This window comes from Haliotis cracherodii, unplaced genomic scaffold (genome assembly GCF_022045235.1).
Source record: "Haliotis cracherodii isolate W230 unplaced genomic scaffold, xgHalCrac1.p SCAF_13, whole genome shotgun sequence".
Classification (NCBI taxonomy): domain Eukaryota; kingdom Metazoa; phylum Mollusca; class Gastropoda; order Lepetellida; family Haliotidae; genus Haliotis; species Haliotis cracherodii.
Window position 1 is genome coordinate 16744877 of NW_027266268.1, and position 22837 is coordinate 16767713.

The 22837-nt window shown below is 42.8% G+C and overlaps 1 protein-coding gene across 1 annotated transcript in view; it reads right to left on the reverse strand.

Annotated features, from left to right (window-relative positions):
• LOC139459674 (E3 ubiquitin-protein ligase UBR4-like) overlaps nucleotides 1-22837 on the reverse strand; it is a 159208-nt gene that overhangs the window by 76423 nt on the left and 59948 nt on the right. The window contains exons 40-59 of the mRNA XM_071241293.1: nucleotides 22009-22182; nucleotides 21226-21477; nucleotides 19298-19387; nucleotides 17867-17959; nucleotides 17137-17196; nucleotides 16519-16743; nucleotides 15311-15395; nucleotides 14676-14748; nucleotides 13872-14052; nucleotides 12769-12816; nucleotides 11452-11608; nucleotides 10103-10173; nucleotides 8963-9052; nucleotides 6517-6733; nucleotides 5071-5281; nucleotides 3934-3997; nucleotides 3161-3295; nucleotides 2518-2683; nucleotides 1804-1995; nucleotides 1041-1162 (exon numbers count right to left, since the gene is read on the reverse strand). Of these exons, the coding sequence (XP_071097394.1) occupies nucleotides 1041-1162; nucleotides 1804-1995; nucleotides 2518-2683; nucleotides 3161-3295; nucleotides 3934-3997; nucleotides 5071-5281; nucleotides 6517-6733; nucleotides 8963-9052; nucleotides 10103-10173; nucleotides 11452-11608; nucleotides 12769-12816; nucleotides 13872-14052; nucleotides 14676-14748; nucleotides 15311-15395; nucleotides 16519-16743; nucleotides 17137-17196; nucleotides 17867-17959; nucleotides 19298-19387; nucleotides 21226-21477; nucleotides 22009-22182 (2706 nt within the window). The remainder of the gene's footprint in view (nucleotides 1-1040; nucleotides 1163-1803; nucleotides 1996-2517; nucleotides 2684-3160; nucleotides 3296-3933; nucleotides 3998-5070; nucleotides 5282-6516; nucleotides 6734-8962; nucleotides 9053-10102; nucleotides 10174-11451; nucleotides 11609-12768; nucleotides 12817-13871; nucleotides 14053-14675; nucleotides 14749-15310; nucleotides 15396-16518; nucleotides 16744-17136; nucleotides 17197-17866; nucleotides 17960-19297; nucleotides 19388-21225; nucleotides 21478-22008; nucleotides 22183-22837) is intronic.

Here is a 22837-nt window from a genome sequence, read left to right on the forward strand (position 1 = left end):
TGTTATCATTGTAAGGACTAGTGGACAAAAACTGTTAGTTTCTAACCCTGGAATGGGCTTTAATATCCTGTTCAATATTACATAATCAAAATTTCGTTGTGTTCATTAAAATTCCTGCATTCTGATTAGCTGAATTGGTCATGTGTTATTGCATTCATTTCCCAATGAATGTAAACAATTAAGCCACGCCCACCGAGGCGGACTACTTTTATTACTACGGAATGTCGGGGAATTCCCTTTTTATGCACATGTGTATCGTCATGCACAGGATATTAAGCGAAATTTGTGCATATTCATTGTCCAATCAACTCTTTGAGACCGAAGGCAGAGGAGGAATGAAACAGCAAACGTGCAGGCTCGCTCGTCTCGGTTCCACAACTTTCATGTCTTCGGGTTTCATTTCTAACTAGCATGTTTCCAACTGTGTCTTCCCATTCTCAGGGAACTAATGTTGGAATCTGGCGGTAACTGACCATGTCATTTGAAACAGCCGCCTTCTCCCGAAGATATTTTTTATCATACTCTCCGTTGATTGGCTACTGACTTTGTAGGCGTGTCAAGTTATGTGCATAAATTAAACAATCACCTAATTCATGTCAAGCCACAGTACGTATTCCTACACCCGGAACATTTATCAATCTTGTCATTTTTCTCTGCTTTGATACATACAACTGTTTTTGGTTAAATTACTGTAGATAAAACATATTTTCATTGTTGAATTTAATCATAAGCATTGACTTTGTATTTATTTTGATTCATAACTCAATGAACCGAAAAAAATACAGTCAATCCGTATTTCAACTGCATAGTGACGTGCATACACATGTGTGGGGCTGTTGGTACCAGTCCACACTAAAGCTGGCTTTATAGCGCTAGCCCTCTCAGACACAGGAAACTGACTCTGAACTGGCAAGTCCTTCTTTTAGACCCTTACTGCCAAGCGCCAGACAAGGAAACAACAAGTACCATTTTTCAAATTCTTTTGGTTTGATTAATCCGGGGATTGGACAACCAACATTCCGCCCTCCATGAGTACTTACAGCAGACAGCAGCAGTCGGACGTAGTGTTTGGTGGCGAGGTTGACGGCCTCCTGGTCACAGACAGTGAAGGCATGGATGATCTCCACTACGGCGCCCACAGTTGTGTCCACATGGGCCAGTCCTGATACACACACACAACATTGTTGGTCAACACTAGACAGTTTTTTTGTTAAGATGATTATGCAAGATTGACTAAGTGAGTGAGTGAGTTTGGTTTTACGCCGCTTTTAGCAATATTCCAGCAATATCACGGCGGGGGACACCAGAAATGGGCTTCACACATTGTACCCATGTCGGGAATTGAACCCAGGTCTTCGGCGTGACGAGCGAACGCTTTAACCACTAGGCTACCCGACCGCCCCAGATTGACTAAGCAAGGAGCGATTCTATTCTAGCCTTTTAATGAGAAGCATCACTTATCCAAATATTTACTCTAAAAATGTTCACAGGATCATCACAATCCCATTTAATATTTTGGCTATACATAATGATAGGTTACGCCCTTTCAATAAAATCATCGGAAGCTTAATTCCAAAATAAGCAAAAAACTAATTCAATTTCACATCGACAAGGTTAGCTAGTTCTGATGAAATCTGGACAATCTTGACATTCAAAGGTCTTATGTCAAAACAAAAACACCCTGAAACAAAACTGTTCACAAGGCATGTAATAAATGAACTCTTTGTGAAAATGATGATACTGTTCTTTTTTTTTATAACTTTCACAGCATAATGTGAACTGTATCAACAGTGAGTCAGTCACCTGGCAAACAGACTGGAGCCAGCATTGAGTTTGTGGGTTTGGCCGTGTGCAGCTTCCAGAACGTCTCCACCAGCTGTGTAGTGAAGTGGCAGTAGTCCTTTGGCTCCAGCTCGTGGCATTTGAGGGATGTGGGGGCACTGGGCTCAGTCTTCTCCTCCTCCTTCTCCTCCTCCAAGTCCTGCACCTCCATAGCTGCACCAGAGACATTGTGACATTACTGCCCTGACTATGATGGGAGTCCTGTTGGGGTTGTCATTAATCTTTGTTTGTTTGTTGTTTAACACTACATTCAGCAATATTCCAGCTATATGATGGCGGCCTGTAGATATTCGAGTCCGGACCAGACAATCCAGGGATTGATATTGTGAACAACAATCCACATCATTGGGGTATGTTGATACCATCAACCAAGTCAATGGTGTGGGTATGCTAGTTCATTTTTAATGTGCTTATCAACTTAGTAACTCAAGATTACCAAAATAACACACAAACTATGTATCCCACTTATGTAGATCGATACTCTTTTTGTAATAATGTCTTGACTTGGTTGGTTGGTTTGTTTGTTCGTTGTTTTACGCCACGCTCAGCAATATTCCAGCTATATGACGGCGGTTTGACAATCTTTGAAGCAAGTAAATATTAATGAAAGATATCTATTAAGGAACACAACGTGGGGCCCAACGTGGAATGTTAGATGATTAGTGAATGTCTCACTCTCTTCCTTCATGTCTCCTCCCTTCTCCGCGAACTTGAGCAGGTTGGCGGGCCGTGAGACAGCGACCGAGCGTGCCGTCACCACCAGTCTCTGGAAGGCCTCCACATCCATTTCAGAGCTCTCCTTCGATAGGCTCTTCATCACGTGGACCAGCTGCGCTTGATCCTGGAACACAATAATGGAGTGAGTGAGTGGATCAGGTTTAATGCAACCTACCTACCAAGGACATCTTACCTTGTGGTTGTTGTAGGTGGCCTTGTTAGCAAACAGCGAGGCCAGGAGGACATCTTACCTTGTGGTTGTTGTAGGTGGCCTTGTTAGCAAACAGCGAGGCCAGGAGGACATCTTACCTTGTGGTTGTGGTAGGTGGCCTTGTTAGCAAACAGCGAGGCCAGGAGGACACCTTACCTTGTGGTTGTGGTAGGTGGCCTTGTTAGCAAACAGCGAGGCCAGGAGGACATCTTACCTTGTGGTTGTGGTAGGTGGCCTTGTTAGCGAACAGCGAGGCCAGGAGGACATCTTACCTTGTGGTTGTGGTAGGTGGCCTTGTTAGCGAACAGCGAGGCCAGGAGGGACATCTTACCTTGTGGTTGTGGTAGGTGGCCTTGTTAGCAAACAGCGAGGCCAGGAGGGAAGTCTTACCTTGTGGTTGTGGTAGGTGGCCTTGTTAGCGAACAGCGAGGCCAGGAGGGACTTGGTGTGCTGCTGCACTGTGGGTGGGGTTGGGAGGGTCAGCAGGCTGGTGGACAGATCCAGGGCTTTGTCTCGCAGTGGATCCTGAACACAAACACAGACACTCAGTGCATATTGCAAGGGGACTAGTTCAGGTCAATTAGCAGTGCCAGCAAGTTTGAGTCAAGTCATTCAAAACATACATCTGTAAACTTAATTGTTATGATGTACATAGTTTCATCCTCAAAACAGCTACATTTTTGGGGACAACACCAAGTGTGAAACTAAGTAATATGTTTTCTTCTTCGTAATTTATCTAATAAATTCAATGAAATTTAAATACAAATACTCTTGAACAAGTTTTAAATTCATCAACTTCATGTTGTTCATTTGTATCCTGTTCCCTTCATTAATCAAAGTGAGCCAGGGGTAAGAGTTACATCCCTTTGATCATCACATGATCTGCTGATCAAGATCTTGTGTCCACATGTACAAAGATGCTCTGGAGGTGTTGTTTTCCTTAAGTCTTGGTTTGATGTCTAAGTTTAGATACATTCATAAATCACTGCTAGTTTTGAATGTCATAATGAAAACCTGTTGAGTGATTCCACACCAGAATTGTTTACATAGACTAGCAACAATGTTGAAAATATAATGCTGAAGCATATGTTATTGTGTACTAGTTATTTTATATGCAAGAATGACGTAAAACATTGTCAAAATAAATATGACAATTTTCTCACCTTTTCTTCAAGTTTGCCAGCGGCAAATGCTCCCTCCAACACTTCCAGTGCACTGCTCAGAAGCCTGAAATAACAGCAATTACATATTGAGAGAGTTTGGTGTAATGCCTCTATTTCATGTTCAGCATGGTGTGTCAGCTTGATGTACCAACACGGTAAAAAATGACATGCTGAATAAATACTGGTACCATAAGATAATCAAAGCAAGAATTGCTCACAATATTCACTGTAGGACATTTTACACTGTTAAGTTTTCTAATGGTGGTGGGGGCACGGGTGACCCAGTCGTCTAAAACGCCATGATTCCCTGTGCAGAGTTGCGTCCCTTTGGCACGCCAGAAACCTATGATAGTGGGTTCGAATCCCAGTTCGCCCCGATTATGTTTCTAGGTTTGTCAGCACCATACCCGTGCTTGTGGGTTTCACCGAAGTGGTAAATATCTGAGACCTGCATCACTTCGGCTTTCCTCCCACATTAAGTTGACAGGCCGTGATATAACTGGAATACTGTTAAAAGCGGTGTTAAATCCACTCACTCACTCACTCAAATGGTGGTAATGATCATGCCTATAGGCACTGAGTCTTAGCCTGCAATTTTTGTAATGCTTCACATGAACATAGGTTCCTGGCGTGCCCAAGGGACACAACTCTGCACAGTGCATTGCGGTGCCTCAGATGACTAGGCCATCCTTAGCACTAAGACCATCACAACTCCCACAGGGGCGGTCGGGTAGCCTCGTGGTTAAAGCGTTCTCTCGTCATGCTGAAGACCCGGGTTCGATTCCCAACATGGGTACAATGTGTGAAGCCCATTTCTGCTGTTCCCCGTCGTGATATTGCTGGAACCATACTCACTCACAACTCCCACACTATAACATAGGCTTATGACAGTCGTAGCCCTAAGCCAATCGTAACTCGTATATTTTAACATCGACTGACAACAGTCATAGGGCTAAGACGATTGCAACTTCTATACATTAACATAAACTTACAATAGCCTTCGCACTAAAATTGCTTTGAGCATGTGGGACCAGTAAATGAAAGTTGTTGGCAGTTACTTTTTGTTCTGATGTCTTCTGGGTGCAGCGAGAATAATCGCTGAAACAAAAATGTTGCGTCTGACAGATATCCACTTACTTGTCTGCTGTAGTCATAGGCAGAGGTGCACTCTGCACTGTGTCAGTCTCAGTCGATGCAGCTGCAGCTGCCACAGCAGCCATGACCTTCGGAGCAGTGGATTCAGGGAACTCGTCTGTTTCCTCCGGCCACCCAAATGCCTCCTTGGTCTTGACATAGACCTTGATGGAGTCCACCATGGTCACCCCTGCAGGGTCCACACTGGCACCAACTGAAGAGAAGGACGCAAGGGAGTGAAGTCTTTACCCCAGTAATATCACAGCAATAATATTGCTGCTTTCTAAGTGGTTTAGAAACTGACGGAGCAGTGTCCACTATAAGAAATGAACCACTTCAACCAAGAGCATTGATCGTAGCTGTTTAGTTATCATGCTGTCAGCTGACCAAATATCACCTTGTCTCCCAAGTTTGATGAAAAAATATTGAACAGTTTATGAGTTATGCTCCGGAAACAAACCCTACCCTCACAGAACCTAAGTCCATCTTGTTGCCATGGAAACATAAAAAATAAAAATTTCTAAAATTTCTAAATAGCAAAAGGCACCAGTTCAGCATGAACTTGACAGACCTGCAAAGTTCTGAGTTATGCTCCGGAAACGTAACGTGATGGACGGACGGACGGACGTACGGACGGAGCCCGTTTCTATATCCCCCGCCAACTGTGTTGGGCGGGGGATAATAAAGTAGTTGTTCATCCATTTCTTCACTTACTTGGTTGACAAGTATTTTGACTCAACAACTTGTGGATGCAATTTAAACATCAATGAAATCCAAAGATTAGCCAAGATTGCCACAGCGACAGAAACTAACACTTTTAGTCCACTAGTCCTTATAATGATAACATATAGCAATACCCTTAAATATGGCAAATTAAGGCCTTAACTATTGATCAATGTGGCAAGGTTGGTTGGTTGGTTTGTTGTTTAACGCCGCACTCAGCAATATTCCAGCTATATGACGGCGGTCTGTAAATAATATTGATATCATGAGCATCGATCCACGCAATTGCGATCGACGACATGCATCAACCAAGTCAGCGCGTCTGACCACCTGATCCTGTTAGTCGCCTCTTCCGACAAGCATAGTCACCTTTTACAGCAAGCATGGGTTGCTGAAGACCTATTCTACCCCGGAATCTTCACGGGTCTAATTTGGCAAGGAGTACAGGACTAGTGCCAATTACTAACACTGTTGCCATCCTATTAATACTCGGCTCCGAACAAGGCAAGGCAATGGTATATAACATGAGCAAAGGTCCACCTTGTAAGGCATGATGACATCCAATCACCCAGGTCACACATTGTGACCACCCAATCAACATTTTAGTCCCCTCTTACAAAAAAGTCAACAGTGGTTGCTAGTTGCCTATTCTTCCCTATAGGGTCTCAATGTACTGACCTGATCACCATTCCAAATAATCACACAACCAAACATCAAACCACTCACCAAACAGGCTGAACTTCTTGTCAGCAGTGAGAGACTCTTCGCGTGTGAAGGCCATGTCGATCCATCGGGCCCGGTTGACGTTGACCTGGGTGGTGCGGCCGAACACTTCCAGATAGGAGGGAGCTCTCTCTAAGCTCTGGCTCCCCACCATCACCCGCACACCCACCATCACAGTGGTATTGTTGGTATTGCTCAGCTCAACTGTGAAACCGGCAGGCTGAAGACAAAAAACACATTTGGGGGTGGTCAATTTAGTTTCTACATAGCACACCCACCATCACAGTGGTATTGTTGGTATTGCTCAGCTCAACTGTGAAACCGGCAGGCTGAAGACAAAAAACACATTTGGGGGTGGTCAATTTAGTTCCTACATAGCACACCCACCATCACAGTGGTATTGTTGGTATTGCTCAGCTCAACTGTGAAACCGGCAGGCTGAAGACAAAAAACACATTGGGGGGTGGTCAAATTAGTTCCTACATAGCACACCCACTATCACACTGGTATTGTTGGTATTGCTCAACTCAACTGTGAAACTGGCAGGCTGAAGACAAAAAACACATTGGGGGGTGGTCAAATTAGTTCCTACATAGCACACCCACTATCACACTGGTATTGTTGGTATTGCTCAACTCAACTGTGAAACCGGCAGGCTGAAGACAAAAAACACATTGGGGGGTGGTCAAATTAGTTCCTACATAGCACACCCACTATCACACTGGTATTGTTGGTATTGCTCAACTCAACTGTGAAACTGGCAGGCTGAAGACCAAAAACACATTGGGGGGTGGTCAATTTAGTTCCTACATAGCACACCCACCATCACAGTGGTATTGTTGGTATTGCTCAGCTCAACTGTGAAACCTGCAGGCTGAAGACATGACTGGGGTGAGCTGCTTTGAACAGTATTCCATTTATATCATGACGTGTCAGTTTGATGTGGGAGGTGTCAGTTTGATGTGGGACGAAAGCCCTAAGTGATGCAGGTGTCAGACATATACCACCTTGGTCAAACCCACGAGCACGGGTATGGTGCTAACAAACCTAGAAACATCATCAGGGGCCAGTCATTCTTAAAGTGTCTTGTGAACAATATGAAATGTCAGCCAACTATTTTGTTTACCTTTAAGAGAATGAAAATACAGAATTTGCACCATATTTTGTAGTTCATACTTATTGTCTAGCCCATACTAATGGGCTTCAGACATTATATGCCCACGAGGGGAATTAGAGTCTAGGAGTGTCGAGTCATACTCTAACCACACTTCAGCACCCCTAGGGCAAGCATGGTACACTGGTACCTCTCCTACTATGGCACAAAAGAGATTTCCCAGAAAATTAGGTGTGAGGCCCCACTTTGAGTTTCAGAAAGGTGGATTTCAATTTAAGTGAGTGAGTGAGTGAGTATTGTTTTACGTCGCTTTTAGCAATATTCCAGCAATATCACGGCGGGGGGACACCAGAAATGGGCTTCACACATTGTACCCATGTCGGGAATGGAACCCGGGGCTTCGGCGTGATGAGCGAACGCTTTAACCACTAGGCTACCCGACCGCCCGATTTCAATTTCAACAAAGGGAGTGTTTGAAAGTCACAGCTAAGATCAAAGATGTGTTTTTAAATACAGTGTCTGCATGAAATCTCCAATTGAAAGACACTGATTCCAGTCATGCGCAGATCGATGTTCCTAAATATATCGCAGAGATTTCCTGGAATTCATTCAAATTTGTTTTCATTGTAAGCATAACAGTCATGAGTATGACACTTCGTTTATATCAAGATTGACGTCGCAATTTCTTTACTAATGACACACTATTTTGTGATTTATTTACAAGTAATTATAGTTCCATTAAAAAGTTTTTTCACCCACTGTGAAATTTCAAATGTGACTTAAAATGGTTTTCTGCGTGATTTTTCACTCACAACAGATTTAAAAATGTGTGATGATAATTAAATAAGTGTGAATCTGTTTATAAAAAGGAAGCTTTTGACAATACAACATTGAAAAACATATTGCTTTCAAGACAGGTAATCAACAGAAATTCTATGGTGCTTGGATGCTGTATCATCAACTTTTCGCAGCTATCATTTTAAGTTTTAGTTTTGAACTTAAGACTTTAATGTTTGAGACCATGTACTTTCCTACACTGCAATATGATATATATAAACTTTAATAGTTAATGCATACTTGATATATGCAGTATGTTTGCATTACCAGAGTGAATGAGTGAGTTAGAAGTATGTTATTTTCTGTAAAAGATGTATTGATAAGTTATGCTACATGTCATAGACTTTCTGCTACCTGGCCGTAAGCACATTTTATGTAACAGGTACCTCTTTTTAAAAACAATAAAATAAAAAAAATAAAAGATAAGTGTGAATCACGCCACTGCGAACACTTTCAAAATCCCTGCCCAATGGCAGCGTCCCCCTGGTGTTGTGTTACCTTGGTGCTGGCGATGTACATCCCCGTGGTGTTGAGTCTGTGTTTCACCTGCTGGACATTGTACACCTGCAGCACATCATTGCCGCCGAACTGGAAACAAGTGTTACAGTTATTTATCAGGTTGGTTGGTTGGTTTGTTGTTTAATGCCACACACAGCAATATTAAATAATCGAGTCTGGACCAAACAATCCAGTGATTGATATCATGAGCATCGATCCATGCAATTGGGATTGATGACATGCATCAACCAAGTCAGTGAGCCTGACCACCCGATCCCGATAGTCGCCTTTTACGACAAGCATAGTCACCTTTTCATGAAACCAATAGTGTTATCCATGTGCAAAACCAATCCAACAAGCATGAACTACTCGTATCCCCAGCCAATATTACATGTCCAGTTGTGTGCAAGGCAAGAAATATTGTACAGTTTGCTCTGGAACAAGATCTGCTCTGGAAACAAGCAGTACCACCATATTCAGTCTAAGTCAATGTTGATGGTATGGAAACTTGAAAAATAAATTCTAAAAAAAGCCCAAACTATCAAAGGCACCAGTTCACCACAAGGCTATGTATGTTCCAAGATTGGTGAAGAAACATTGTATGCTTTTCTAGAAGTGCTCTGGAAGCGAGTACTACCATCATTTTCAGTCTAAGTCAAAACTCGAAAAAAAATTATTTTTTTAAATCCCAAACTATCAAAAGGCACAAGTTCACCACTAGACCTATCTTTGTTCAAAGTTTAGTTCAGATATCTCGTGGGTTTTTAGTTGTAATTGGAAACGAAACGTGACAGAAGGAGGGACGGACAGCACCCTTTCCTACATCGCCCTTCCACTTCATGGCATGGGATAATTAAAATAACAGATCAAGGTGGCCACTACCTGAAAAGTTTATTTTAGAGAGCAAATTCTATTCATACTGTAAAGGCGACATTTCGGTAAAGATCCTTTGGAGTAAGAGAGTAAGAGACTTGTAGCACTACCATCCAGGCCATGTTCCACAACACAAGGTAATCATAGTGCTTAAAAAGGTCTTAACTCACACGCTTTAACATAGACGTATGACGGAGTGCGGAGATTGATTTGTGGAATGTCTCCCCGGTGTGAGGTTAGACAAACTGGGAAAAAGTGTACACTTACTTCAATATCATTGGTCTGCTGGCAGTGTTCAAAGAAGTCAATAGGGAACGTCACCACTCCCGCTGGACGCCCTGGAACCATTCAATGAATGTATTGTGAGTGAGTGAGTTGGGTTTAACACCGCTTTTAACAGTATTCCAGTTATATCATGGCATGACAGCTCAATGTGGGAGGAAAGCCCGAAGTGATGCCGGTCTCAGACGTTTACCACTTCAGTGAAACCCACGAGCACGGGTATGGTGCTGACAAACCTAGAAACATAATCAGGGCGAACCAGGATTCGAACCCACAATCATAGGTTTCTGGCGTGCCCAAAGGACGCAACTCTGCACAGCGAATCACGGCGCCTTAGACGACTGGGCCACCTGGGCCCCCAATGTAAGAAACCCTCAGAGTATTCAAGTTGTTCTTTCATGAACATGAACATCAAAAGTAATATCTAACATGTGACACTATACATTATAGCATGCTCCAAGGATAATTTCATAAAGAAGGGGTAAAAATGAAATTTTCAATATGGCAGCCATGGCGACAATTTTGAAAGTCATATTAGAATTCTGTAGTCTAATTACAATGACAATATTTTACGACCTGTAAGGGAATTCTTTGTACATATGAAAGTGCAAGCAGATTGTTTACATGAAATGACACATCTAAAACAATACATAACCTAACAATCATTTAAGAGATCGATACATAGAGAATCTCACCCGAGTGTCTTTTGATATCAAATATATCAACACGAGTTGATAAAAGTGGAAAAATTCCGAGGCTTGCCGAGGATTTTTGCCACTTTTATCAACGCATGTTGATATATTTGATATCAATAGACATGAGGGTGAGATTTTATTTATCATCCAACATCATTCTTTCAACTTTTTCAATTTGTAGACAGTAATTAGCAGTGTCTTCAGTGTAAAAAGTACTGCAAACAGCTTCAGTAGCAGAGCCATTAGTGATGTCATTTTATTGTGACGTCATGGTAACCAGTGACGTCACTATGGTCTGCAAAGCATTGTGATGTAATTTCATTGCAGCGATATCTACAGTGTAGATATCGCTTGATCTCGCAGCGATATCTACAGTGTAGATATCGCTTGATCTCATCCAAGCGATATCTCCTGTGGGAGCCAGTTTTGGATGATAAATAACAGCTCTATTTGAACATGGCAATAAATATCACCAGCCAGAAGGTAGACGTGCACACTCTTTGCTAAACTTTTCAGTGATCATTCTAAAATGTTCCACGCAAAATTTCAGCCTTGATGTTTCAGAGATGATGAGAAAATGTAAAGTCGTCCGAACAGTGGATGGACAGGGCCCAAAAGACTTGAATCACAGAAAATGACCTGATTTGCTGGACTTCTTCTTCTTGGCTGGTTTGAGCACTGCGATGGGACTCTGAGGCTGGAGGTAGGGGGACAGCCAGTAGTTGGTGTTGTCCACGTGGGCCATGTAGATGCGGAGGCTGCCGTCCTCGCACAGGAGGATCATGGTGGTGCGTTGCTGGAACATGGGTAACGCTCATATACTTACATCTGCATATGTAGGATTATGTAGTCCCTTTGATATTGTGTAACACACCTGATCTAATATAAGTCACAACCTCATAATGTTTACTTGATTGACCTTGAAATTACCTCTACTCTCATAGGGCAGGGCAGGGCAGGGCAGGGCAGGGCAGGGCAGGGCAGGGCAGGGCAGGAGGTCAGAAGCTTGTGAGGTGGGGTGGGGCAGATTCATTCATTTTACCAATACATTTTTATGTGATACACATATCCCAAATCATGCTAAAGTCTTCATGTACTTGATCATTGAAGGATGCATGTCATCCTAAATACCCCATGAAAAGAACTTATCACCTTCCTATCGAGAGACATTAAGATATTTCCACTACAGAAAATGTTGCAAGTTACTTCATAATTGTTTTTCTTTAAGTATTCCAGCAGATTATGAACATATAAAACGTAATACCTGGATGGAACACAAGTTAAATAAGGCATGTCAAGCATAGCCATTCCATATCAATAATACCATATTCCACATAATAAGCGCCCAGGGCTCTCTCAAAGTTAGAAATAGGGGGCTGTTATTAGAATATTATTTTGGTCAAAAACAACAGAATTGAAAGATCGTAAATTTCGTGGTCATGCTGACAGCCTGAAATGTTTATATACGACAGATATATTTTTTCTAGAATTTAATTTCCCATAATTAAGAATGCATATAACACACGTATTATACACAAATAAATAAGTCCTGTGTACATTGATCAATTGGAAGGGTGCTAATTGGGATTGTTCACTAGTCAATATATTAGCAAATATCGCCATTGGCGCTGATTAGAGCAGGGCGCTTATTTCGTCAAATACGGTACTAATTAATATCAACCTCCAACGCCTCTGTGAGTCACTTGTGTCACTTGCTTTTCATTAGTAACAGTATTTCAGTTTAATCACAGGTTAATGTCGGTGGAAAACCCAAAGTGATCAAGGTCAGAATTGTCAACAATTCTGGTGACAAAGCATGGAGACTTTTGAACACAAATCTGGGTCTGAACCTACAAACAGCATATCCTTGCATGTCTAAGGGAGACAACTCCGTGCCTTAGACCACTAGGCCACCCTTGCCTCCCTACTCAGCAGATCAGGAATCTCATGTCTCACCTGGTCTGTGTTGGAAGCAACGTGTCTCATGGCCACTACATCTTGTATCTGAAACAATACATATAACTTTGTAGCTCTTCAACTATGAGTATTATATCAATATCAGTGAGTTATGTGACAGATCCAGCTATCTAGAGTGGATGTCAAAGTATGGGTGTTACATTGCTATGACTATCAGAGTGAGTGAGTTGGGTTTAACGCCGCTTTTAACAGTATTCCAGTTATATTGCGGCGTGTCAGCTTAATGTGGGAGGAAAGCCTGAAGTGATGCAGGTCTCAGACGTTTACCACTTCGGTGAAACCCACGAGCACGGGTATGGTGCTGACAAACCTAGAAACATAATTGGGGGCGAACCGGGATTCGAACCCACAATCCTAAGTTACTACTACATTTTTTGTTAACCTGCACTTCAGCTCTCAATCTTCTGGTGGTCAACTACAAGAAGCCCAAAGTCTTGTTTGTTTATATCACTGCAACAGTCGTAAGTCTATGTTGAACCACAGAGTTGCAATAGTCGTATTGCTATGACAAATTGTGGACCAGGGCCATGTTCCACAAAGCCAAAATGGCCGTAATTTCCATACTTTAACATAGACTTACAACAGTCACAGCGCGAAGGTTGTTTTGTACAACGGCACCAAGGGCAACGTTCAACGGCACCCAGGGCAACGTTCCATGGCACCCAGGGCAACGTTCAACGGCACCCAGGGCAACGTTCAACGGCACCCAGGGCAACATTCCACAAATCAATCTTACTGCTAAGATGACCGTAACTCCCTAACACTTATGACAGTCGAAGCTCGAAACTCATTTTGCGGAATGGGGCCTTGGGCCGGGAACTAAAACTACATCTAGGATTTGAACTAAATTGAGACTATTGAGAATACGAACTAAATCGGGAATATTGTGAATTTGAATTAAATTGAGAATATGGAGAATTGGAACTAAATCGAGAATATTGGGTATTTGAACTAAATTGAGACTATCGAGAATTTGAACTAAATCGAGAATAACAAGAATTTGGTAAATCAAGAAAACCGAGAATTTGAAATATGAAACTGCAAGACAAAAGGCCCGCACAGTGTACAAGAGCATCACCAACCTTTGTTTTAGCTGGTACAACTTTGATCTCCTGCATTTGGATGCCGTCGGGCTTGACCATGAGGACTACCGGGTTGTTGGAGGTCTGCGCCATGCAGTACAGGAGGCCAGTGTGACCTGCGACCTCCGACCACTGCACCAGGGGCTGGTAGTTGTTACCTCCCTTGCCACCACCATTGGAACTGAAACAACCACACATGTTCTCATCAAGGAGTGACTACCAGACAGCTCTATTGCTCTAGGGTTCTACTGAGGTGATGTGAGGTGAAATGGGGTTTAATGTCGCGTCCAAGATTATTGCACTTATATCGCGATGTGCATGCACGTGTGTGTGTGTGTGTGTGTGTGTGTGTGTGTGTGTGTGTGTGTGTGTGTGTGTGTGTGTGTGTGTGTGTGTGTGTGTGTGTGTGTGTGTGTGTGTGCGTGCTGTTTGTACTAGTCCGGACTGATGCCCATTTATAGTGCTAGCCCACTGAGATACCATGCCACAGTTTAACATGAATACCCCACTCAGGCACAGTATACTGACACCGAGCCGACCAGTCCTTGTTTTAGCCCCTTAATGCCGAGCGCCAGACAGGGTAACAACAAGTACCATCTATTAACGTCTTTTGGTATGACTCGGCCGGGGATCGAACCCCGGACCTTCCGCTCTCCGGGCGGAGGCTCTACCACTAGACCGCGGAGGCGGTCGGATCTACTGAGGACTGAACCAGGGTGTATGTCACTCCTGGCAGTATCATGCACCAGTATCCCAATGAGTGAGTGTTGTTTTACGCCAATAGGAACAGGACATAACGCTCACCTCTTGAAGCTGATGGGGAACAGGTTCGTCACTTGTGTCAAGTCTTTGGACACTGGGGCAACAAAGCTCTTGCCTGCAAATATCAATAACAGTCGGTTTTCAGATCAAACAAATATTCAGCTACTTGCAATCCTATTATATCTTATTATAAAGATACCAAAGCCTTATCAGAAGAAAATACATTGATAACAATAAATATTAGTGTGCACTCAAGAGTTATTCTCAGCTCCCTGGGGTTGGTTGGTTGGTTTGTTGTTTAACGCCGCTCTCAGCAATATTCCAGCTATATGACGGCGGTCTGTAAATAATCAAGTCTGGACCAGACAATCCAGTGTTTGATATCATGATATCCATTCAATTGGGATACGATGACATGCATCAACCAAATCAGCGAGCCTGACCACCTGAGCCCGTTAATCGCCTCTGACGAGAAGCATAGTCGCCTTTTACGGCAAGCATGGGTTGCTGAAGACCTAGTCTACCCCGGATCTTCACGGGTCAGCTCCCTGGGGAGTACACTACAAATTCTGCAATACTGCTGCAGGATTATAGCATGTCCCCCTGTTAACCATGAAATACAGACAGTGATCCTTGTCTTGGAGATGAGGAGAACAATGATGAGCTGATGCCTGTACCTTGAGTGTAGCTGAAGAACAACAGCTGCAGGGCATGGGAGTAGAACACAGACACGCCTCCACCCGCCACCTGGCCATTGTTATCCTGAAAGACGGAGATACCCACAATTTACTCTCCAATTCCCACAGACTCTGCGGGAGCATTTCTAATATTCTGGAAGACATTTTGCATGCTTGTGTATCTGTTACAGAGATAAACTAAGCATGTCCCATCTTTGCTACAAGAGTGAGTGAATGAGTTTGGTTTAACGCCGCTTTTTACAGTATTCCAGTTATATCGCGGCGTGTCAGCTTAATGTGGGAGGAAAGCCCGAAGTGATGCAGGTCTCAGATGTTTACCACTTCGGTGAAACCCACGAGCACGGGTATGGTGCTGACAAACCTAGAAACATAATCGGGGCGAACCGGGATTCGAACCCACAATCCTAGGTTTCTTGCGAGCCCAAGGGACGTAAACTCTGCACAGAGAATCGCGGCGCCTTAGATGACTGGGCCACCCGTGCCCCCCTTTGCTACAAGAAGATGTTGGTGATCACTATTGAGGCAAGAGCCAAATAGAGCACCTCTACAGTATTCCATCACCTAGGTGTAATTAAGAAACAAACGATGACTGGGAGTTGTTTATCGCAGCCACCAGTGGTTTATTCTCCCTGCAGTGTTCTATTGTACTATAAACAACAATCACACATCATTTATTTCTTATATGAGATATCAACCTTATCTATAGCCTCTTTAAGGATGATGATAAAATGTACATGCTTTAAAAATATTTACCCAAATTTTAATTACGATGACTCCCTGAATAGAATATGACCTTGGAAAAGTCGAACAAGTCCATTTTTCGAACAGGTAGGTTATGTTTGGTATTTCTCGTATATTCTCCGAATCCTCACGTCGATTTATCTGTACCTTTTCTCCCAATACCCATTGTCGTATTTCGCCAACTTTTTAATGCGTTCGTTCGGCCACTACATTTAGCCAAGCTACATCTATGGGGAACAACTTACTAGACAATACCTCTCAAAAATAATGTTGTCCAATATTTGACGTCATCAAGTTGCAAGCGCATATTTGTATCTCCAGAAATGATGTCACAATAGAACAGTATTTTATCGTGAAAAATACCATGCTTTGTTCTTCATTTTTCTTAGCGATATATTGCGTAGCTATCTTATATATGCAGACATGCATTCCTATGTAGGACTTGCCTTGAGATCTGCGTGTTTGACCTCGAGGACGTTGGTGATGTAGAAGGGGCCATGTACTGCACTGCTACAGTCCTCCATCAGCTGGGTGTAGATGTAGCCGGTGGACGCCATCAGCACTATGTAGCATCCGTCTTCGGTATACACGAATGTGGCGTCACGGATCTTACCACTCGGCAGCAGGAAGTAGTATTGAGGGCTGATAGCGTCAAGGCCAAGGTCGTAGATCTGCAAGTGTTGCATAAAGTTTTAAACGTCTCAATGTTACTGTACCTTCCAAACTTGCACAATTTCCTAACAGATGAGTGAGTGAATGGTGTTTTACGCCACATTTAGCAATGTTCCAGCAATATCACGGCAGGGGAAACCAGAAATGGGCTTCACACATTGTACCCATGTCGGGAATCGAACCCGGGTTTTCAGCGTGACGAGCGCTTTAACCACAAGGCTACCCGACCGCCCACAACATGACAAAAATAAAATAATAGATAACATATAAAATATAATGGAATGACACTTTGTCCCCCACATATCCCCCAGAAGGCAAACACCAATGTTCAAATTGGTGCAACACTCAACTCTCAAATAGTCATTAAAGTGTTTGAACATTCAGGTTCCTACCTTAACAAAGTCAGCAGTGACCACAGCAAGTTCAGTCTGGGAGCCTGGCAGCCATATTGCCTGGAAAACACAATCAAATATATCCTGTATTTCCTTCTTGGGCAGTGATGTAATGTATAACATCTGTAATAACATAATGTAAAAGGTTAACACCAGAGAAAAATCAGTCTCGATTAGTGAGTGAGTGAGTGAGTCGGGATTAACGCCACTTTTAACAATATTCCAGCTATATGATGGCCGTCTGTATATAATCGAGTCTGGACCAGACAATCAAGTGATTGAGATCATGAGCATCGAACCACACAATTGGGATCAATGACATGCATCTGGGTCATGGTAGTAAGGCACTATCAGCCTTATCACAGACCACCCAATGCCCTTCTAGCAAGCAGCATCAGATGAAGTGAGTGTGTTGGGTTTAATGCCGCTTTTAACATCATTTCAGTTATATCACGGCGTGTCAGCTTAATGTGGGAGGAAAGCCCGAAGTGATGCAAGTCTAAGACGTTTACCACTTCGGTGAAACCCACGAGCACGGGTATGGTGCTGACAAACCTTGAAAATAATTGGGGCGAACCGGGATTCAAACCCACAATCATACATTTCTGGCGTGCCCAAGGGACGCAACTGTGCACAGTGAATCACGGCGCCTTAGACGACTGGGCCACCCTTGCCCCCCGCATCACATGAAAGAAGACGATGAGTTATTCATCTTCTAAGCATCCATTACCTTGATGATGAAGTTTCCTGTAGCCAGAGATGGGTGAAGAACAAGATGGTCGGCCACGGAGCCTGAGCTGGTGAAGGTCAGAACATGGCAGTCCTTGGAAATAAAAACAAACCATAAAAAACAAAAAATCTCATCAACACAGAGAGGAGGATGTTAGAAAAGTATTTCTGTCATATCCTCTTCAAGTGGGAGTTAAGGCATAGGAGGGTCCAGAGGGGGGTCCAGAGGGGGGTCCAGAGGGGGGTCCAGACCATTCCCCCCCACCCCTGATGAAAACCAAATTTATGTTGTAGGCAGAAGTATGCTGCAGGCAGAGAGGATTAAGATATTTTGGACCCCTCTGTTTACAAAAATGCTGGATCCGCCCTTGGCTGAAGTAAGGTTAAATGGGGTTTAACGTCCCTTTAAATTATTTTACTCGTGTAGCTACAAAGCCACAGTGTTCCATCGCTATTGCACTTTTCAATATGGCGCTAACTTGGTTATAGTGCACAGGAAAGCATGGCTCCCAAAATTTACTAACATTTTTAATAAACTCAAGTTTTCAAATTGACACGCTGTTTTCCCCCCATCTCACAGTGATCACATAACCATGGTAACACTGAAAATATCAGTCAACAAACTGAATTGAAGTATGCAATTTAATCCTTTTATTATAATATCTGGTTATAAAAAAATTGTTCATTGTTTATCTGGACTACCGGTAATGTTTGCAAAATATTTTATTAATTACATTGAAAATAACATTCAATAATTGTAATAATATTTACAATAATTTCGGGGAAATCGTATGCAAAGTAATCGGTAGCTTGCCAACTCACTGTTATTTAAGGCAACCACAGTCAGATTACCGCCATTGATGCCTTGAAACAAACTTTAGTTGCAAGAGAATGGATACACATATCATAAACGCTGTACCATGACTTGCTAGAAGTCATATTTGAGGCAGTTTCACTATATATCAGAAACTTTGATCATGACATCAGGGATTGACTTAGGCCGCGATACTGCGATATTCTCGCATACTTGTCGATTGAAAATCTCGTAGATCTTTCAACAGATTTATCTGCATTAACACTCACTTTTTTTACCTACAAAAATCAAAACTGTTGTATTGCTTGAATAACTTTATCTACGGTACCTAAAAATGTCAATAAAAAACTTACACGCTAGTTTATTCAATAGTCAAATGTTGTCAATCGAAACAGCGATTTGCATACTCGCAACATTGCATGCTATCTCTTACTGTGCATAACTGATTCCTATATCACTGCATGGAGCTTTGTATCAGCTGACAATGGTGGAGTGCGCAACATTTTTTTTATCCCCGATTGGCAAACAAGTGTTTGTTTTTACAAACTAAACACTTTGGTAGCGCACGACAATCTTACTCCGTGATCTACAAATCCAAGTCATGCAGCTTCCTCTCACCTTGAGTCCACACACAGCAAGGAAGTCTTCATTACATGGGTTGCCTGTGATGGACAAAACTGTGAAGGGGATGGGTGCTGAGGACAGTCTCTGAAAAAATATGAAACCCAGTCATCAGTACATCAGTCTGGACACAGCAGCCCTAGGTCGCTACAGGACACCTGTTGTACGTGCACACTTTGTTCACAACATATTTGTGCCACACTCAGCAATATTGCAGCTATATGACGACAGTCTGTAAATAATCAAGTCTGGACCAGACAATCCAGTGATTGACTTCATGGCATCTATCCACACAATTGGGATACGATGACATGCATCAACCAAGTCAGTGAGCCTGACCACCCGATCCTGTTAGTTGCATCTTACGACAATCATAGTCGCCTTTTACAGAATGCATGGGTTGCTGAAGACGTATTCTACTCTGGATCTTCTGGGGTGTTCACAACATAATGGCCATCTTACTTTCATACCCTACTGTTGTTTGATGGTGCAATATTCAAGCTGTTTGATGGAGGTGTGTACCAGACAATCCAGTGATTGACTTCATGGCATCGATCCCCGCAAGTCAGCAAGCATGACCACATGATCCATTTTGTCATCTCTTATGGCCTGAGATTCCTGGTTAGAATATGTCCATACCAACCTATGTTGGTCGTAAGAGGTGACGAGAGTGAGTGAGTGAGTTGGGTTTAACGCCGCTTTTAACATTATTCAAGTTATATCACGGCGTGTCAGCTTAATGTGGGAGGAAAGCCCGAAGTGATGCAGGTCTCAGATGTTTACCACTTCGGTGAAACCCACGAGCACGGGTATGGTGCTGACAAACCTAGAAACATAATTGGGGTGAACCGGGATTCGAACCCACAATCCTAGGTTTCTGGCGTGCCCAAGGGACGTAACTCTGCACATCGAATCGCGATGTAAGAGGTGACAAAATGGATTGGGTGCTCAGACTTGGTGACTTGGTTGATTGAGTGTCGTAGTACCCCAACAGCGTGGATCGTTGCTCACAACATCAATCAATGGATTGTCTCGTCCCAGACTAAATTATTTACATGTGTCTGTCACATAGTTTGAATATTGCTGTGTGATGTGTTAAACAGGAAACAAACAAAATGACAGGCATTGTTTCTGAGGACCTATCTACCATGAATAGTCTTACATCTAAAATAATATTAAAATATTGCAAGTTATTCCGTGGCATTTGATTGGCTAACCAAGCAGTTGTTCTTGCGTTTTGGAGTCCAAAATCAAAAACAATTTAGACCACACCCACTAAGAGACCATTGTTTCATGGCTTGGCTGATAAGAGATTTGGCACAGCTTGTGTTGCGCAATACCATAATTACTGGGCTGAATGTCACTGATTTCGTACTGTTGCCAATCCCATTAAAATCAGATCTTAGTTCTCGCTATCGCTAAACAAAGATCTGAGGACATCTCATTAAGGGTCATGTCAAACCGACCTTTCATCCCCCCAATCAGAGCGTCGCTTACCAGATCATGAAAGTGACAGTTGGAATGTGATTTCTCATCATGCAACCTCAAAAACGTAAACACGGGGTATTCCAAATGATAGTTAGAGGCTTAATGACTGAATCCATACAATATGGACCATCTATTACCCATTCCCGAATTTTCTTTGGTTCAGGTTTCAAATTTTTAATTGAGAATTTGTCAAAATATGATTCGGAGCGTAGTAGCCAGTTTGAAATTAGTGCTGTAAAGCATGAGAAAGCTGCCTTCTGATTGGCCAATGTCAACTTCTTGTCAGTTATTCCATTGGTCGGTCCAAGTTTGCACAAGGTGGGTATGACGTGACCTGTGATGGGGTGTCCTCAGATCTTTGTTTAGAGGTAACGAGAACTATGATCTGAATTTAATGAGATTGTACTGTTGTCTACAGTATTATGTTTAGTACTTACAGTGAGAGTGAGTTTCTTCTTGCTTGAGTCGGCCTGTTTGAGGAGGGCGGACAGCTGGAGGATGGTGATCTTGCCCTTCTCATGGCTGATGGCCAGGTGCTGTCTCTTACCATGGGGAGAGGACAACACACACATGGCCACACGGCGCAGCATGTGGGCGGTGATCAGCTGTCGGATTGTCTGCCCTTGTTCCCCGCTGTAATTCATCCTTACATTTTCAAATGCTCCTTCTTGCGATCCCAACGTCACAGTCTGGAAAAGTGGTCATGCAGATCAATTTAATTACTCATGAAACTCAATGATATTTTACACCACAATCAGTAATATTCCATCTGAATCACTGTGACTTGCAAATAATTAGTGAGTGAGTGAGTGAGTGAGTATGGTTTTACGCCGCTTTTAGCAATATTCCAGCAATATCAAGGTAGGGGACACCAGAAATGGGCTTCACACATTGTACACATGTCGTGAATCGAACCCGGGTATTCGGCCTGATGAGCAAATGCTTTAACCACTAGGCTACCCGACCGCACTGCAAATATTTAGTGAGTGAGTTCTGTTTGAACGCCATTTTAAACAGTAGTCAGTGATACAATTTATTTGGGAGGAAAGCCCGAAGTGATGCTGGTCTAGATTTACTACTTTGGTGAAACCCACGACCAGAGTAGGTTGCTAGGGACCAATTCTAACCCGGAATCCCCATGGATACCTGGATGAAGGAACTGTCACATGTTATGCCTCCCTTCATAAATTATCATCAATGGCCATGTCAGAATAACCCACCATGAGCTGTTCCGAAGCAGGTTCTATTTTCTTCGAAAGGGAGTGTAGTTCCTGCAGGGCCCTCTGAGCTCGTGCAGTAGACCCCATGGGGGACATGTCCTGGTAGTTCTCTATCAGGGGCGGCAGGATCTTCTCCAACATCTCCAGCACCGTGGTCACTGTGTTGGCACTCTCCTGAAATATACAAAAGGTGCTTGCAGTACAGAGTGAATAGTGGACAGAGATCTAGAAATGAAATTGTATTCTTTTACAAATTTGTTTAGTGAGTATGGTTTTACGCTGCTTTTAGCAATATTCCAGCAATATCACAGCGGGGAACACCAGAAATGGGCTTCACACATTGTACCCATGTCGGGAATTGAACCCGGGTCTTCGGCATGACGAGCTAACGCTTTAACCCCCAGGCTACCCGACCACCCCACAAATTTGTTTAGGACAAATGGATTGTTTTATATTATCCTGAAGTAGAAACCCCTCAATCTAACGCTTTTTTTAATTACAAAAATAAACAAAGTCAATATTGAATAAAAAATGTAAAAGAAAATTGATAGGCAGAATGAAAAGTCATGCCTCTGACACTATTAACCTAAATGATTTAAGTAAAGTGTCTGAGCTTCAGTAAGAAAAAAACAAAGATACCAAAGTCTGGCTTCCCAACAACGACCAATGGTTGGTTTCTTAACATAATAACAATAGACTCAGCCGGGAGCTTCTTTATCAATAGGGGTTGGTCGGGTAGCCTAGTGGTTAAAGCGTTCGCTCGTCATGCCAAAAACCCGGGTTCTATTCCCGACATGGGTACATTGTGTGAAGCCCATTTCTGGTGTCC